General features: G+C 42.1%; 1 protein-coding gene across 1 annotated transcript in view; it reads right to left on the reverse strand.

Annotated features, from left to right (window-relative positions):
- Positions 1-13,605: 13,605 nt before the first annotated feature.
- Positions 13,606-18,561, reverse strand: part of LOC126253167 (TWiK family of potassium channels protein 7) — a 490,190-nt gene continuing 485,234 nt past the window's right edge. The window contains exon 6 of the mRNA XM_049954325.1: positions 13,606-14,694. Within this exon, the coding sequence (XP_049810282.1) occupies positions 14,572-14,694 (123 nt within the window). The 3' untranslated portion in view covers positions 13,606-14,571. The remainder of the gene's footprint in view (positions 14,695-18,561) is intronic.

Raw genomic sequence — 18,561 nt, forward strand, 5'->3', positions numbered from 1 at the left:
CTGTCGCTTGCCATATGGGCCGACAACCAAGAGTGATGGTCTGAGATGCCGTTTACTTTGATAGCAGGACCCTTTTGGTTCTTATCTGCGGAACGTAGACGATATTCTACGCTCCTTTTTGTTGCCCTTCACAGCAAGCTGACGTGAGCTTACATTTCAGTAAGATAATGCCCGCCCTGACACAGTGAGAGTTACTCTTGTTTGTCTTTGTGCTTGCCATACCCTATCTCGGCCTGACAACGCTTGATGCGTTATGACAAATATCTCGGGATTTTGACGATCTAACGCGCCAGTTGGGCACAATATGCTACGATATCCATCAGAAGGACATTCAACAAATCTGTTAATGCTAAGTCGATTAACTGGGTGAGAGGAAGGCCAACGCGTTATTGACGTGTCGAATTTGTGGAGGTCTTCTTCTTGAATAACCATTAAATTTTTCTGAAACTGTAACCATTTGTTTGTCTGCGCATGTACATAAAATGTATCAGTTTCACTCTCATTCACATATTTCCTTCATGGGGCATCGTTTTTTGGCTTAGAGTGTATTTAAGTACGATTATGGAGTTTTTGTGGCAACCTACTTTCGATCACCTTTTACCGGCTTACTTCTTTGTAAAGCTGAGGTACCATTTGTGAAACATCCTGTACGTCGACCACTCAAGTCGTTATGTATTTCCTCAACCAGCGGCTCGCTCGCAAAGCTAGTCCAAGCAACGAAGCTCAGTGTCTATGACACCGAGGCCAAGAGACATGCGGCACGATCGCGAATTAGACAAGGGTGGAAGTGGCTTTAACGATGCGATCATCCTGATATTCGTGTCAGTACATTAGGGAAACAATGTAAGTTACCCATACGATCTCCAGACGGGATTTTCAACTCCAATCCTCGTTTCCAGTGCGCCTATGACGATCACTAAGCCAAAATATCATCTAAACAGGACATAATTTCTAGAGGGTGTATTCGAAGCCCGTTCCACTCGATGCTATCATGTACGTTGTTGTGTTTCTTCAGTCCATATTGGCGGTTTTGACTAACAGCCAATATTGTTTCGTTGATTTATTTGTTGTCGTTATTACTGTTATCATTGTTGTGGTCTTCAGTCCGAACTACTCTAGTCCATCCTGTGCAGATCTCGCCATCTCTGCGTATCTACTGTAATTAGGGTTGCCATACCTTGCTAGGACCTCGTCGGGTACTCTGAGGTGGAAATTTAGAAATAAAATAAAAAATTTATTTAATGTAATTACGTTTCATTTAGAATACAATTACATGGAACTTTTTGCGGAAGAAGTAATTGGTACACCATACTTTTCGTAAGGTTTCATATTTTTCAACATGTCTTTTTCCCTCTTACGTAAACTCAGCTTGTAGTTAAACTGCCACTGTAAGAATGACCCCACAGTCTCTGGCAGCAGTCGATTTCTTTCATCAGTCCACTGGGCCAGCCTCAGCGAAATACTCTCTAAAAAGTGGAGTTGTGTGCGGGAATAGAAAACAAATATTCGCGTAATCTTAGCAGTTGGCATTTGCGTTCAAGATTTTCACTTTCCTTAAGAAAGTAAGTCCACCTTTCTTCCACGGAGTGTTTAGACTTCCATCATTCCGAGTCACGTTTGGTTTCTAAAAAGCGCTTCAGATATGTACATTCCCGAAAACAATTGTCGCCTGAATTTTAGTCAGGTATATAACAGTGTTTTCAATCATTATCCAGTTTGGGCTTTGAGATAGCGTCAGCCATCAAATACTTGATGTTTAGAAATAGCGGACGAGGAGGATGAAATTAGTGTCTAACGTGCCGTCGACAACGAGGTCATTAGAGACGGAGCACAAGCTCCGATTAGGGAATACTGAGGAAGGAGATCGGCCGTACCCTTTCAAAGTAACCATCCCAGCATTTGCCTAAAGGGATTTAGTGAAATCACGGAAAACCTAAATCATGATGGCCGGCCGCGGATTTGAACCGTCGTCCTCCCGAATGCGAGTTCAGTGTGCTAACCATTGCGCTATCTAGCTCTGATTTAGAAATAGACCGTTTTCCCAAATAATCAAACGCTATGGTATAGAACGCCATTTTCACTTCCTCAAATTTCGATATTAAATTAATTGTTCTTGGTTAGGGTTCTCATTCTTTAGTTTGTTGAAATTCATCTTATTTTGCATACCAATAAACTTGGCAGTCTCCCTTTTATTCAGACATCTTTGAGTGCCGATTAATGTATTTCTAATTTCAGTTTTGGAGACTTAATTCTTATGCGAGCGCGGGGGTGTATTCGGCGTCAGAAAATCGTTTTAATGGTCTCCAGAGATTCAGAATTCTGTCAGCTGCGGCCATTAACGACAGCCATTTTGTTTTTGATTGAGATAGAAGAGACTGATGATTGACATCACAGTATAATCAGAACTCTCAGCTTTATCAGCAGCACTGAATATGGTATTGTGAGGAACGTGGGCATGGCATCTAATTCCTTTAATATTTTTCCAAGTTATTCGTTAATTTGGCGAAATGCATTCCGCTGGCCGTGTCAGTGAAGCCCTATTGCTATTGTCTCCACAAAAAGCGATTTAGTTATCTAATCGATTAAGCAGTTGTCTTAAAGTGTCTAGACAAAATTTTGCAGCTGTCTCCGATGTTTCTTTATTCAGCGAATGAAACTGCGTCACCTTGTGTTAGATTCCGTCAGTTTTAGTAAAGTACTGAGCAACTAAAGGAAACATCTTTTCAGCCTTGTGGTTTGATGCGTTGTACCTATGCCGTAAAATGAAACTTTTTGCAGTTTTTTTATGCATTCGAACACGGAGTGTGGTGTGAGGATATTTAGGACAATCGGCGACTCTGGAGTGAGGAATCATTCACTTTTACGGTACAGTCAGGAGAAGGGAAGGGTGGATGGTGCTTGACGACTTTATAAGCTATTATTAGGCTGCAGCAGCAGCAACGAGTAATTCTTCCTGGTTATCTTCTTTAATCATGAATGTAGAAATAGGCTTTGATGTCGATGCTACCGCGAATCTATTTGTATGATTCTTCGTATAAATGTGATTCCCCACATCTGCATTACCTCTGTGAGTTACTGAAACAGCTGCAAGTCTCATGCTACGCTTCCTGACCCGCGTGATCTTTCTTAACAAAAGACCACTCTTTTGTGTTATCGTGCGAAAAGTGACACTTTCTCTTTCCATCCTTAGGCATTTTCGTAAGCTATGATAAGTTTATTAGACGGTAAACAGTCGACACTAAAATGTTGGTAATCGAAGTACGCGTCACTACACACGGCCTAGATACCAGCTGTAAACACTTCAGACATTGCAAACTAGCACTTGTTGTTCGTATTACGCCTAATCATAATTCTGTTCAAATGGGAACCGCTCAGTTCTTCAGCGTTGCGCTGCTTAAATAGTTCTAGCCACGTACCTCTGGAGAAGTCCTATATTTTCTCGAATGAAGGCGTTAGATCTAGAAGGTGCCTGCATCGTCGATACAGGATACGCAACATGCAACGCCATCTGAGAGACGGCCTTGTTAACAAATACTTGTTGACGCAAATAAAACTGTAACTGAAGCTGCATTTTGCAGTGGGCGTCAATCCACTACTTTAGCCAAGCTCGTAACAGTATTTTGCAGAATCGGGAAGAAATTTGGCCTTGTCGTAATGCTGGGACCAGAAGGTCTATAACGGTGGGGCCGATATATCGGGACGGATGACAGCCCTGATAGTAATCCAGTCCATTTTAAATTGCTTACTTGATATAAACCTTTGTGTGCCCACCTCCCCCTGCACACACTTTTCTCCATTACAGAACTGACGATCCCTCCACGCCTCGGGTTGTGTGTCAATAACCGAACCGCAATTTTCAGTCAAGTCGTGCCATAAATTTCTTCTTCCTTCAGTTCGTTCAGTACTTCCTCGTTAGTTTTTCGATCTACCCGACTAATCCTCGACATTCTTCTGCAACCCCAAAATTCAAAAGCGTCTATTCTCTTCGTTTAACTGTTTACCGTCCAAATTTCGCTTATGTACAAGACCACAAGGCAGACAAACACCTTCAGAAAACACATCCTAACAGATTTCTCATTTTTAGTAACGCCTTTCAGACTACTGCCAGTCTGCATCACAACTAAAGTGCTTTAATTTCTAACGATCACTGCTGTTGAACTTCGTTTCAGAAACAAAATTATGAAAGATTACTCGGGAAAAGCCGAAGTTTTCTTTCTCACTTAGTTAACACAATGCTTAAGGCACCAAAATATAATTCGCCGCGACCATTTCTTCCGATATGAACAGGCCTGCGCACAACTTACCACTGTATATTACACTTCCACCAGAATTTACACCAGTGAAATACAGGGCGATCCATATAAACCTGAACTACTACAATGGGTCCTAATTTCCCTCCGATAGTTGTTTTAACTATCTCAGTAGCTCTGAGAGACTCAGAAGTTATTGGTAAATTTATTGTTGTTTCTGCGCATGAGGTTCTTTGTCCGGCCCTCTCTAATGACATCGTTATCGACGGGACGTTAAAATTCATCTGCCCCTGCTGCTGCTCCTTGTGTGCTGAATTTTGATGCTTTGATGCAAATAAATAAATAAATAAATCATAGTCGTTCCATTAGTTTGTGATATGGGCCACGACGACTATTCCTGACGATACTAAAACTTACTTACCTATCTATTTATTATTTAACTGCTGGTTTTTGAAGTCTATGTGACGGAGTCTTGCGCAGGTTGTTTGACACCAAACAAGCACAAATTAAGTTTGGAATACTACAAACGGAACCAGCTGGCGCTAACAAAATAAATGTACACTTAACACTGTCTTGTCGCACTGTGATGACAACCAGTGCTGATTTTCTGAAAATAAGTTAAGTGGTACTCCGAGTTACCTGATGCCAATATCTAGCGTTTACAAAATATTGCTGTAAGAAATTATTAAATACTTTTAACGCACACCGTGAAGTAAGCACATAACTAAGATTTATATATAATACCTAAAATTAAGGTTAAATGAGATACCTTGTAGATGAACCTGGTTGTTTAAACCAGGTTCCAAATGGCTATCAGAGTATCACGATTATATTTCTCCTGTTCTCGCTTCTGATAATAGCCAGGTGTCTTCCTTTCAAGAACCAGGTCTCCACATAAAGGTTTCGGTTGAACAGTTATAAAGGGAGTCCGATTAGGTCGTTTAACATCAAGTTGCCAGCAGGCTTCAGGTGGAGTGATGCTCTTACTGGGATTAAAACGAGATTCATTTGTAGAAATCCCCTCTCACATTCACTGACGGGTATTGATATGCAGTTACCTTTATCAGAGGCAAGAGAATCTGGGCATTTTTTTTCTTCTAGGGACTCTCTAAAATCTCAGTACAACCTTGCGATTCATTACGACTTTGAATGCGTAATAGAATTCCACACCTCACCTTTACCTGTTCAACATTGTATATCGAGTTGAACAAACGACATTATGACAAAACTGCGCATCAATGAAAGCAGAACCTTCTAGAAATGTATTTAAAACCTTACCGCGTGAGACTACTATTTATTTCTTCGGCTCTTAACATACACATGCGAAACGATTTCAATAATATTCTACAGGTCAATGTTCTATACTCGTTTCGAAAAGACTGAGATTAGCTGCCGTGACACCTAAAAAGAATACCAACATACCATTTACAAACGCACCAGTACAGAGGAAATCTAATATCATTTCCTGCTTTTGCTAATAATTTCCTTGAGATATGGTTTTCTTGCCTTTTAATATAAAAAATGTAGCTTTTTTAAAAAAGTTAAATCCTCAAACGTAATCTCGGAAACTCCGTACTGATGACAACCTCATATTCAACGAGTAGCTGATGATGTACGTACGCCTTGTGAGGCATATTGAGGAAGAAAGAGCGCTGGTGTAAAAGAACTGCTATTTAGTATTTTTGCGTTTCATATTACTGTAATCTTCACTCAAGAGAGAGATTTATCCAAATTTCTAAACGAGATGATCATCCCCTAATTATGGACAGTCTTCTGCTGCCCTTACTGTGGTAACTGTATGAACTATTCTTTCTCATCTCTTAATGCAGTAATTCCCCTGTTAACAAAACTGGAGTGATTTGATGGAATGAGAATGAATGAAACTGGAAGATTGATCTGGACCCTCATCTTAATCTAACTAAATTTTCTTGAAATTAGTTGCAGTGCCGGTGGCGAACAAAATTTTTCTCTTTATTGGAAGAACCACAAAAAAATAAAAATAATGCGAACAAATACGAAAATATGTTATACATTGCATACTTTAGCTATCAAGCAATCGTTCAAAAAGGGTTCAAATGGCTCTGAGCACTATGGCACTTAACATCCGAGGTCATCAGTCCCCTAGAGCTTAGAACTACTTAAACCTAATTAACCTAAGGACATCACACAGATCCATGCCCGAGGCAGGATTCGAACCTGCGACTGTAGCAGTCACGCGGTTCCGAGCTGAAGCGCCTAGAACCGCTCGGCCACCGCGGCCGGCTTCAAGCAATCGTCACTACCAATTTGTTTCTCTCATTCACCGGTGACTACAGCAGGTGGTTCTGCGAGGCCATCCTCCAGAATATCCCACACTTGACTGGCTACACGGCAGATAGTCTAGATGCCGATAACTGTAGGAACATGTACAAAGAGTGCGAGGATATCAATTTACAGTAAGACAAGTTTGCACTCGCCACTGTAGTCTTTCTTACTAGCGTGGTAGCGGCGACGCTGTTTTGTGTATGCATGTAAGTTTGCTACAGGTACCTTGCTTTCTATACAGTTTGGTGTGTACGTTGGGCATGTCATTATTACAACAAAATCCATTGCTGCTGTAATTGTGCATGCCTAAGATCCTCGTTATTAACCACATGCTGCTTCAAATAAGGATAAGAGCGAAGAAACTCTTCTATAACAATCTACTTAAAATAAAGTGTTAATGAAAGCAACATCTGTTGTTTTAAATTGTATTGGTGATTAAAAATGGCATTAATAATCAACTGAGGAAAAGGAATAGTGAAGACAAAAAAATCTACTTTGTACTTTAGATATATTGTATTTCAAGATAACACAAAAATTAGCTACTTTTCTTAAATATTGGTAACAATGAAACACAGGATATCGTTTAAGCTTTCGTAAATTTCAGGCTGTAATTTTCCTAAACATGGATGAAAAAACGAAATATTTCCCACTTGTTATGTCAGAAATTTTAACTTCCAATCAGAAAAAAACATTTATCCACGAGATTACATTATTGATGATAAACAATGAACCAGAATACTGGTATTACTTTGATATTCTAGTGCAAAACTTAAAACTATTAATCACAGACACAAATATTTAGGCACACACACACACACACACACACACACACACACACACACACACATTATATATATCCGTTAAATAGTTCTGAGGTAAACTGAATTATCGTGCTCTCCGTGGATTATCTAGATGGCGAACACTGCAAATCGTATGAACACTCTTGTGGCAGTCGGTGGGACGAGTTCGAGTAGTTCGTCTGGAAGTGGGCTGTTAGCAAATGTGCTCCTTATTCGTTGCACTACAAAGTTTTAATTCGTCACAGACGTCCACTATTTAGGAGTTCTGCACTGTATGTCGTCCTGTTACCGCATAGTGAAGCGGTGGCTTTGGACTTTTAGAGAATTAGAGGTACCAAGCCATACTATTTAAGCTTTTGGGCCTTGACTACAGAATGGAAGTTTTAAAAGTTTCTCGAAGAAAAAGAAGTTACGAGCTTGCTGCCGATGTCGTTAACTAAGACAGTAAGCCCGAAACTTCTTTGAAACCTAAATGTAGTTTCTTTCTGTGAGCCTTTACACTGAATTCAGTCCTTAATTTCCTAATGGGACACTGTAGTTTTTAGATTAACTAACATTCTCACCTAGTCTAGTAAATTCCAAAATAGATGGAAAACTAATTTTTGGGAGCAGATTGCCGTGAAAGTTGACCTGTATTTGGTGAAAATACGAGGGTGAGTCAAATAAAAACCTTAAATTTGTAATGACAAATCGAAATTTTGCGCCGTTATCCTGTAAGTTGGTAAGCTTGCTACAAACAGCGTGCAGAATGACCTGTAGGTGACAGCATAGCGCAGATGCGCACGTACCGTCGCTGTATTAGTATAAAGATGGCCGCCCCACTTGCGACTTGCACCAGGGAAGAACAGCGTTCTATTATTCGGTTTTTGCGTAGTGAAGGTGTGAAACCTGTTGAAATTCATCGACGAATGAAGGTTCAGTACAGTGATGCATGTCTGTCTGAGCATCAAGTCTACGAATGGAGTAGGAAGTTCGCAAATGGTGTGGGTTCAGTGGAAGATGCTCCTCGTCCAGGTCAGGCACAACGAGTTGTGACTCCACAGAACATTGCCGCAGTTGAAGCCATAGTGAAGGAAAACCGCCGAGTGACAGTGAATGACATTGCAGCATGTTTACAGATTAGTCTTGTGTCAGCACACCACACTGTGCATGATGTGCTCCAGTTTCATAGAGTGTCTGCAAGATGGGTGCCACGGCAGCTGACTACCGAAATGAGAGAACGGCGTGTTAATGCTTTTGAAGAACTTCTTTGGCGCTGTGAACGAGAAGGTGAGGGCTTCCTTGCAAAAGTCGTTACTGGGGACTAAACCTGGGTTCACTTCCACTAACCGGAAACGAAGAGAGCGAGCAAGGAATGGCGCCATTCCTCATCACCAAAACCAAAGAAGTTTCGAACAGAACCTTCAGCAGGGAAGGTTATGCTGACTCTCTTTTGGGACGAAAAAGGCGTCATTTTGGAGCATTACATGCCTAGAGTGACCACTGTCACCAGTGCATCATACACAGATCTCCTAAAAAATCATCTGCGGCCTGCAATCAAATCAAAGCGACGTGGATTGCTGTCAGCAGGTGCCCTTTTGCAACATGACAATGCAAGGCCCCACACTACCCGTACAACAGTTGCAACAATCACAGACCTGCATTTTGAGTGTATTCCTCATCCGCCATACTCACCAGATCCTGCCCCAAGTGATTTCCATTTGTTTGGACCATTCAAAGACGCAATGGGAGGAAAGAAATGGCTCTGAGCACTATGAGACTAACATCTGAGGTCATCAGTCCCCTAGAACTTAGAACTACTTAAACCTAACTAACCTAAGGGCATCACACACATTCATGCCCGAGGCAGGATTCGAACCTGCGACCGTAGTGGCCGCGCGGTTACAGACTGAAGCGCCTAGAACCGTTTGGCCACTCCGGCCGGCTGAGAGGAAAGAAGTTCCGTTATGATGAAGAGGTACGCCACGCGGTGCATGAATGGTTGCGCGAACTACCTGAAGAGCTTTTTTCTAAAGGAATTTATGCACTTAGTAAGCGCTGGAGGACTTGCATTGAGCGTGAGGGAGATTATGTTTAAAAGTGATACAGCTTTGTACCACGTTTGCACAATAAATAATATTTTAAAAAATATTTAAGGCTTCCATTTGACTCACCTTCGTATAATAAAACAGTTTCGCTGGTTGTAACTGATAAATAAGAACTCATGTAATATAAATAATTTATGGAGTGGGACCCCAATAAGCAGTCGTGAACTTAACTTTCCTGCACCATATTGTACGGAGAAAATTCTGTCAGCTTACCACGAATGTGAGAGCGTTCTAGGACTTTCTGCCAGTTCGCACAGGAAAGGTGTATAGTAAATTAAAGGTATAAAATTATTCTTTAAAATACGGTCAACATAATCTTCGAGGCTATCCTAAGTTCGCCAACAGTAGGTGATAATTACCATCCCTACTACACGCTGCTTTTGACAGTGACTCTTTCGGGGCAGAGGATCGAAGTCCTCGAAAAGCAAATCAACAGGAAATTATAGGAAACGAAGATACCAATTTGATTATCATGCGATTCAGCAATACTCGCGAAGAGGATGAAGGAACTCCTTCAAACACAAAGAAGTCATGTACAGTCTGAAACTTCTGTAAGGGGGAGTGTAAGAAAGAAATAACTGCAAATATCAAAGTGGGAAAAAAATGGATTTGAATCAAGCAGTAATACACATTAATTTAGAAGCGCATTTAGCACAGGTGGGTCACTTGCATGTGGGAAACAAAATTATAGATCGGAGAAGTGAGTATGGATTACCATTGCAACTGAAAAGGTTTTCAGAAAGCGTTTTGCTGCGTTTGAATTGAATTTGTACCAACAGCTCTTGATAAATATCGCACTGGTTCAGCTTAGTATATTGCTGGATATACACTAAAATGCTATAACCACTTAATGGTAAAAAGGTAGAGAGTAGGCATGAAAATCTATTACAATAAGACAAAAAATAGGTAAGCAACGAATTCAAAAGAAAATTATGCAAAGTAACAACAAAGCCACGTAAACAGTTGATGAGTATTTGTATTTAGAGTAGATCAAAACGAATGATTAAAAATAAAGTGAACACAACCTAGAGCGTTTTTGATGAACTTGAAACTGAGTTTTCAAAACTAATGTTCCGCTAAGTCAAAAGGAAGGTTTACAATTATTGGGTACTACTGGTTTTGAGTTCTGGGTACGACAACTTTTCAGAAATTGTGGGTAGTTCATTGATAAATGGAGAAATTCATCAACTTGGTAACTAGTACGAGAGACAAGAAAAACAAATAAATTAGTAAACGAACAGTATGGTGTGCTAGGCGTAATTATGGCTGTAGCGATGATGCGATGAAATTAGGGTGGGATGTGAGATATATACAGTTCCGGAAATGGTAGATGGACTCAGGAATTAAGCTGCTAGTTTGCAGAAGTAAGGGAGCACACAGGAAGAAAGTGAGCTACCTGCGCAGAATGGTCCAGCTAGGCGGCTTGAGCCAGCGCGGAAAATATCCCCTTGTCATCTGACGAGGCAGCTCACGGTGGACAGTCGTTCTCGCGGCTGCCACCCAGCCGGAATGAGCGAGACAAACTTGGCCCGCTTTCGTCGGTTAGTGTCGCGCTGCGCTGACAGAATCGAGGCGCAAACCCTGCAATCCTTCCCAAACAATTTTACAGAAATTACTCGGGAAAAAAATTGGATTTTCACGTTATTATAGCTTCATATGCCATCCACATGGTGATTTGCTCAAAATTTCGATAATCGTCATATTTATTGTAATATTCACATTTAAGTGCCCGAAATTCGAAAAAGTTTGCAATGAAAAATGTGAGTCGCTATGATTTTGCGTTTGGTGCATGTTACTCCGTATGTTGCTGCGAGTGAAGTTTAGCCAAGATAAGGAATTTTTCTTTAGACTTCGGAGGTGGTCTCTGTCAGTCTCCAGTCTCGAGAAAATGGAGTTTCTGTAGCTTATACACCTCAGAGCGCACGCGCGCGAGAATGAAATATTCGTAACATACCTCGTGTCTCCCTTAAACCGTTCGTGATAGTACAAGAGTTTGGCAAATGATACCATGCGAAGAGGAGAGTATTTTTCTGTAACATAGCATACGAAACTTTATCTACGGCGATATAGCAGAAGCTATGTTTTTTATTTTATTTCTTCAATCGAGTACTGTAATTTCTTTTTAAATCTTCGACAGATATTGAAAAGAGAATTTGATATTAAAATAAACGCCAAATTTCCTATCTTATATTACAGTAAACCGTCAACTGAGGTTTTCTATAAGGTACCGACCATTGTGGTCGCCTTGTTTAATAACACACACTGCTTCAAGATTGTCGCAATAGCTATTGCAAGGTGAGTTTGTGCAGTTTATACTGTGTTTTGGCATAAAAAGCATTAAAACTGTGGTGTTACCGCCAGACACCACACTTGCTAGGTGGTAGCGTAAATCGGCCGCGGTCCATTAGTACATGTCGGACCCGCGTGTCGCCACTGTCAGGATCGCAGACCACAAGGCAGGTCTCGAGAGACGTACTAGCACTCGCCCCAGTTGTACGGACGACATTTTTAGCGACTACACTGACGAAGCCTTTCTCTCATTTGCCGAGAGACAGTTAGAATAGCCTTCAGCTAAGTTAATGGCTACGACCTAGCAAGGCGCCATTAACCATTTGTAACGTTGCATATACCTCAAGATAGAGTCTCACTTGTATCATCCAGAATGCTGTATACCAAAGGACAATATAAAAGTTAAGTGTTCTAGTAGCTACGTTCTTTTCTTTATCACATTCATTACGAATCCTGTTCCAGACTTAGCGCCAGACGGCGTGAGTTGACGCGTGCCCTTCCGGCTACTTCACTGTGGACTGGCTGCCTTAACAGTCCACTACAAAAACTGTCAACAACAGAAATATATCCATTCCTCATAACTGATGAAGCTTCTTCATATGAGAAATCTTTAACAATTCTGACAAAAAGATATTTCCAGTTCTGTTGCAGATATGCGGAATCCTGTAACCCGCCGTATTTTTTATAGTGTGCGGCAGGAGTGGAAACTTACCCTGTTCCTCATCTGAGAAATACGAGAGTGATTCACAGCAACTATCACCCCTAGATGTCTGATGCAAGGTCTTTTAAATACCCCGTATACAGAATTGCGACCCAAAAATGAAGGGTAGAGGAGGGATGGTAGATGAGAGAGCGAAATCAACTGAAAGGATGGCGGGGCACCGTGGCTTCGACACTCAAAGATATCTTGGTGTCACTGTCATCATCAAAATCTTTGGAATAGTTTTCTGTTGTATGACTCGTGTAGAATACCTATAATATGACACAGAAAGTGTATAACAGCAATATGTTGGAGTCTTCGAGTAACTCGGCTAAATGTAGAATGACGAAGGAAGTTCACTGCCTATTACGTAGTTGATATCTGGATCACTGGGTGTAGAGCATTAGCTCAGTTGGACAGTGGCTGGAGAGGGAATCGACTGTGGCTTTGTTGATCGATCTATCCCAACGTTCTGCCAAAGTGAATTTCGGAAACTTAAATCGTGATTACCGAAGGGCGATTTAGACCAACATTGAGGACGCTCTGGTAAGATAACGCATTTTGTAGAAAGAAAATGACTAAGCACTTAACACATCTTGCACTTTCTGAATATTGTGTCTCACTGGAAGAAGTTAATGTTAACTATAGAAATAATGAAGAATTATGATGCAAAGATGCTGAGATAAAATCTTGAAATAAATTTAGTTCTTAAAATTCATATGTCATTATATCCTTCAGATAAATAAATAGATCACACCTCCTGCCCCCCCCCCTCTCTCTCTCTCTATCTCTCTCCCGATATTACGATAGTTATTAACATGAATTAAAATTTTTTAATTTGTAGTACAGCTCGCTTGTCTATGCCTTCTGTGGTAACATTTGTCTCATTACCGAAATGTTGTGCTTCCTCACAGCGAAATTTCACGCAGTTTATTAAAGCTTACGTTGACATATGGATGGAAAAACTCATCTTTTTGTACAGTGAGGCCTGTTTTTGCCTACGATCAGTAAGTCAATTTCTTCTAATACTGAACCGTTACAGAGTTTTTTCTGGATGTGCCGTTTTTCTGTAAAATATTAACATTTAACGAATTCTTCCGTTTCGAAAGCGCTTTTCAAGACGCCTTAAATTTTCCGTGAGTCACGTTTTATTTTAGAATGTCTCACAGTGGATTTCATGACAATTTAAGGAAAAGGCTAGTTTTCAGTACTTGTTTATTACCTGTAAATTAAATAATAGAATAGGAGCACAATTGCAGTTTTATTGTTTTCATGTTTTAATAGTGGGTGATATAAGTTGTGGTATTGTAAACAATAATATTAACAGTGTAATAACCTCACCATTACACTATTAATATCACTCTGTCGTTCACGATTAATGGGAAGACGATCGTAGTCTGTCATCATGTTTGTTGGAAATTCATTGAATATCTTGCCATTTCGTCACTTTCGCTTGAGGATAATATTGTGGGAAACCCATCACGACACCAAATTTACTTACTCTAGAAATTTTCGTATGTTTGTTATCACGTCGTATAACTGTTTCTACCATAGTCAGAAAACCCTTCATGAGTAGTAACCTGATGATGATGTCCGCAGAAGTGACCGAACCACTGGAAGGTTTTGCGCAATGACGCCGGAACGCTATCAAAAGAGTTTTCTTCAATTGCTCTCCGGAAATCGAAAGCCACGGGCATAGAGGAAAAGTTCTCCTTTTCTTGAAGTCACGGTACAAGCATCTTACAGCTGTCAAAGATTACACGTGTATCGCCCCACTCGAGTGTACATTTCCTCGAAGGTGGGTGGACTACACGGCACAGGGAGTTCCGACAAAGTGCGTTATCTGTGACTTCGTGTAAACATGTACCGATGTTGTTAAGTACAAGATATGATAAATGTTCGCAGAAACGCATAGAACACGACGCGTTACAACATATGATGTGCCGGCATGTAATCTAACACTCGAATCTCTGTGCTCTGACGGTACCAAAACCACAGTCGGCACCGCAAGTGTCAATTGCAGCGAAGGCCGAGACGTTACGCAACAGCGAGCGCTGCAGTGCTGCGCCCCGTGGCGGGAAGCGGAGACGCGGCAGCAGGTCAACGGTGGCTGGCTAGGTAGCTGGCTCGGGGGCCAGACACTAGACAGTCGACTCGTAGATGACGATGACGGGCGGTTGGTGCTGCGGCCGCGCCAGATCGCGCAGCACCACGGCCATCGCCTGCTCCCACTCGGCTCGCTCCTTTGCACCTTTCTCGCCGCCCTGTGAACACAGCATATAGCCTCTGTTATAGCAGCAGCAGCAGTAGCAGCAGCAGTAGTAGTAGTAGTATTAAGCTTATCACTTATGGATGTTCCAGAACCTGTGACAGTGTACTAAATGCAGAATTAAGAGAATACGTGTATCAACGTCCGGTATGTTAAATCTGTTTTGGTACTGATAGTACCTATAGCCTTATTTGCATGGCTTGACATCTTCGTATTCAGTGTAGGCACCAAAGTCACTGGCCATCTGTTGGCTGTGTTATGGTTACAGTGTCAGATGATTCCTCAGAAGGAAGTGAGTCTGGTGTCCCAGTGATATCTTGTGAGATACACATATGGCAGTTGCCATTTGTGGATGTTGTTTTCAACCAAGCACTTGCAATGCGGCATCTTAATGAGGAGCAAGTTGATTCGAGCGATCTTTTTTATCCAGAAAGTATGAACATTCGGTCGTGTTGATGAAGATGCGAATGCCTCTTCGTGCATAGGTCGTGGACGCACTACAGGGAGACAGGTCACTGCATAAGACGAGTTGGACAAGGGCGCCGACGCATTACAGCCCCACATGACATCTGGGTAGCGTTGTATGGATACCACCAGAGCTCTGCAGGACGATCTCAGAAGGACCATCGCGCCGATCAGACGGTAATGAGTTATGAGAAAGTACTGTACGACCCAGACGTCCTGTTCGAGTTTTTCATTTGACATAACATCTTGTAGCTCGCTTTCAGCTCTGTCATTCCCATGTCAACTGGAAACTTCATCACTGGCGAAAAGTGTTATTCACAGATGGGTCCACATATCCTCTGATGCAAGGTGTTCGCGTATGGAGACCCGTTGTGAGCAATACCTGCCAAATGTTCGGTCAAGTTGTGGGAAGGCTTTAGTGTTGACAGCCATATGGATCTTGTGTAAGTCTGCAGGCTTTCGTGGCCGTTGTTACTGAAGTTAAAATCTTCTGGATTATTAGGCCGGTCATGTTTCTTCCAAAATGTTCGACGTTTCGACCCCTCTGCTGGGATCTTTCTCAGGACCTTTTGGTGTCCACCACTGCTAGAACACCGTCAGCGACGAGTGTCGCATCCACTTATAAGTAGGGGCGTTAGTGCTGGAGAGGTGACAGTATTGGTCAAAATTCATATGGCTACCATTGGTGGGCCATAGTCATCGGCTAATATTCCCGCTCTGATGCAGAAGAAGGGGCGTTGGTAGCTCATCTCCTGTGGATACCATTGGCGGTCCATCGTCATTGGATAGAAGGGCACTATTCCACACGTATGCTGGAGAAGGGTTATTGGTTGAAATACCTGCTACCGCTATTGGTTGGTCGTCATCAGTGGCTAGATTCGAAACGGACAGAGCAAGAGAGGGGCAATGTTTACCAAAAATATTATTGTCCGCCGAGGTGACTTGCAGCGCGTTGTTTATGCCGCTCACACACCGCGGCCGCGTATTTACTTCCTTGATGGCGGGGAGCCACGATGCCGGAAGCCTATAGCCGTCCTCTCTATTGAAATTAGATGCATTCTTAGAAATTTCAACCACTTCTTGGACTTTACTTCTATAGATGTTTGTTTCTTTAGCCAGTACACGTACGCTATTAAAATCGATGTCAGAGCCACAGTTCTCATGATGTTCCGCTACTGCCGATTTTGCACTTCGTTTTAGCCGCATGTGCCGTTCGTGTTCCTTAATGCGTTCTTTAATAGTTCTTCCTGTTTCGCCTATATACACTTTGCCGCAGCCACATGACACTTGATAGACGCCTGCATTGTGGAGGTAATAAGGTGCATCCGTTTTCCGTCGTTGTCCATGACTGCTTCACTGCCAGGCAGTCCATCGAACAGATCCTGTTTAACTATGTGCTGGCTGCTTCATACTGTGGTGACCCTGAATTCCTACTAATGCTAGGGCCTATGTGTCTGATGTCAGCAGAGATGTCTTGTGAAGCCTGGACACTCAAGTTACAGAATGGCTGGCGGTGAATCCCGACTTAAACTCCATGATCCATATGTGAGACATTCTAGAAAGACGTGTCCGTGGTCGTCCTGTTCCACCACAGACTCCCCAAGAACTCTCATGAGCTTTCATTGAAAAATGGAAACGAATACCACAGGGTGACATACGCAGACTTATAGAGGGCATGCCACGTAGATGTAAGGCGGTAATAAACGCTCAAGGAGGGCATATGCATTATTCAAGCTCACAAAGTCCAATGAAAAGCATCCAGAATAACAGGATGTATGATAGTTTCCACTTTGTTTTCGACACCTGTCAGACATTTAAATTCTTTTTAATGCAACGATCGAGGATGTGATGTTTTGTTGTGTACTTCACTTGTGAACTATAAAGCTATAACTTGGCAACATTCTCAATCCTCAACCTGTTGTTCAGAGGAGTATGTTAGACACCCAAAGTCTTGTTCCTCTAATGCTTTTGAGCAGTTTATAAATCCAGAAAACTGCCATCACTCACTCACATTTTTGAAATACACAGCCTGACAAGAAACTGAAGCATCCAGAAGATATGCTCGGATACCAGTGTAACTTTGTACATAAACACGCCATTGGCAGGTATGTTAGATAATGGTTGAGATTGTATTTCTCTGTGATGGGTGTGCGTAAGTGTTGTTTGCGTTGTTACCACGCCTTGTAGGGTATATACGAGGCATGAAAGTCAGACGTTGAGTGATCACTGTGAACGATACGGTGATTCTGCGTATTCCTGTAAGACAGATTTATCAGCATTTGACAGACAGTGAAAGGGGAGTCATTGTGGGACTCCACTTGGCCACTTGGTAGAGTAGTGAAAAATCGAGATTTGTAGGGCACTCGGACTCTGTCAGCTCGCACCATAATTAGTCGAAAACTAGCAGCAGTCGGACAATGGAAATGTCGTCCCATGCAAGGATGCCATTACCACCACCATGCAAACGACTGCGGTTGGAGTGGTGCCATGACCAGGAAAGACGAACTGCTGATGAATGGTGTTCCACTGTGTTTAGCAATGGTTAGCGGGTCTGCGCTACCCCAGATAGCCGTCGTCGGCTATATAGCGGCGAAGTGTAGGGAGTGCCCATTCTTACAGTGTTTTGCAGAGGGACAGTGGTGTTACTCCTGGTGCCGTGGTGCCCGGAGTCATCAGCTATGACATCAGGTCACGAATGGTAATGACTGAGGGAACTGTGATAGCATAATGGTACGTCACAGACATCCTTCGGCCCCCTTTGATATCTCATATGACACCATGATGACGCCATTTTTCGAGAGAAACATCCTCATCCACACACGGCACAAGTTTCCTATGAACTGTCTGCGTAGGTACTTCGGTGTCCAGCAAGATCCACAGATCTGTCCCCGATAGGCCATGCTTGGCACCAGCTCAGATCAACTCCATCCCAATGCCAGTATCCATGACATTGGTAGCCAGTTACAACAGTTGTTGGCCATCTTGCAGGAGAGGCTAAACTACACTCTGCCGAACCGAATCGGTACATACGTCCAGGAAAGAGGGGGTGCAGTGTCGTACTGATGTGTTGTCTCTTTCTGACAAGTTATTTGTGAACTTGACTTTATATAGTAATCACTGATCTAACATCAAATGCCGTGTTAGCCCATGAAGTCTATTTCGTTTCCCCCTTCCTTTCTGGGTGCTTAACTTTTTTTGCCAGGCTCTGTATTAGTTTATTCCTATAAACTAGTTTTCGAGTCTATTTAGGCTTATCTTCAGGTTGAACTTCCATCTGCCCCATCGGAAGATAAGCCTAATAAGGTCCAAAAACTGAATGATGGATATAAAAAAAATATTTTGAAAAGCTACTGGTTGCAGTTCCCTGTCTTATGTAAAATCAGTAGTAGTAGTAGTA

This window comes from Schistocerca nitens, chromosome 4, assembly GCF_023898315.1.
Source record: "Schistocerca nitens isolate TAMUIC-IGC-003100 chromosome 4, iqSchNite1.1, whole genome shotgun sequence".
Classification (NCBI taxonomy): domain Eukaryota; kingdom Metazoa; phylum Arthropoda; class Insecta; order Orthoptera; family Acrididae; genus Schistocerca; species Schistocerca nitens.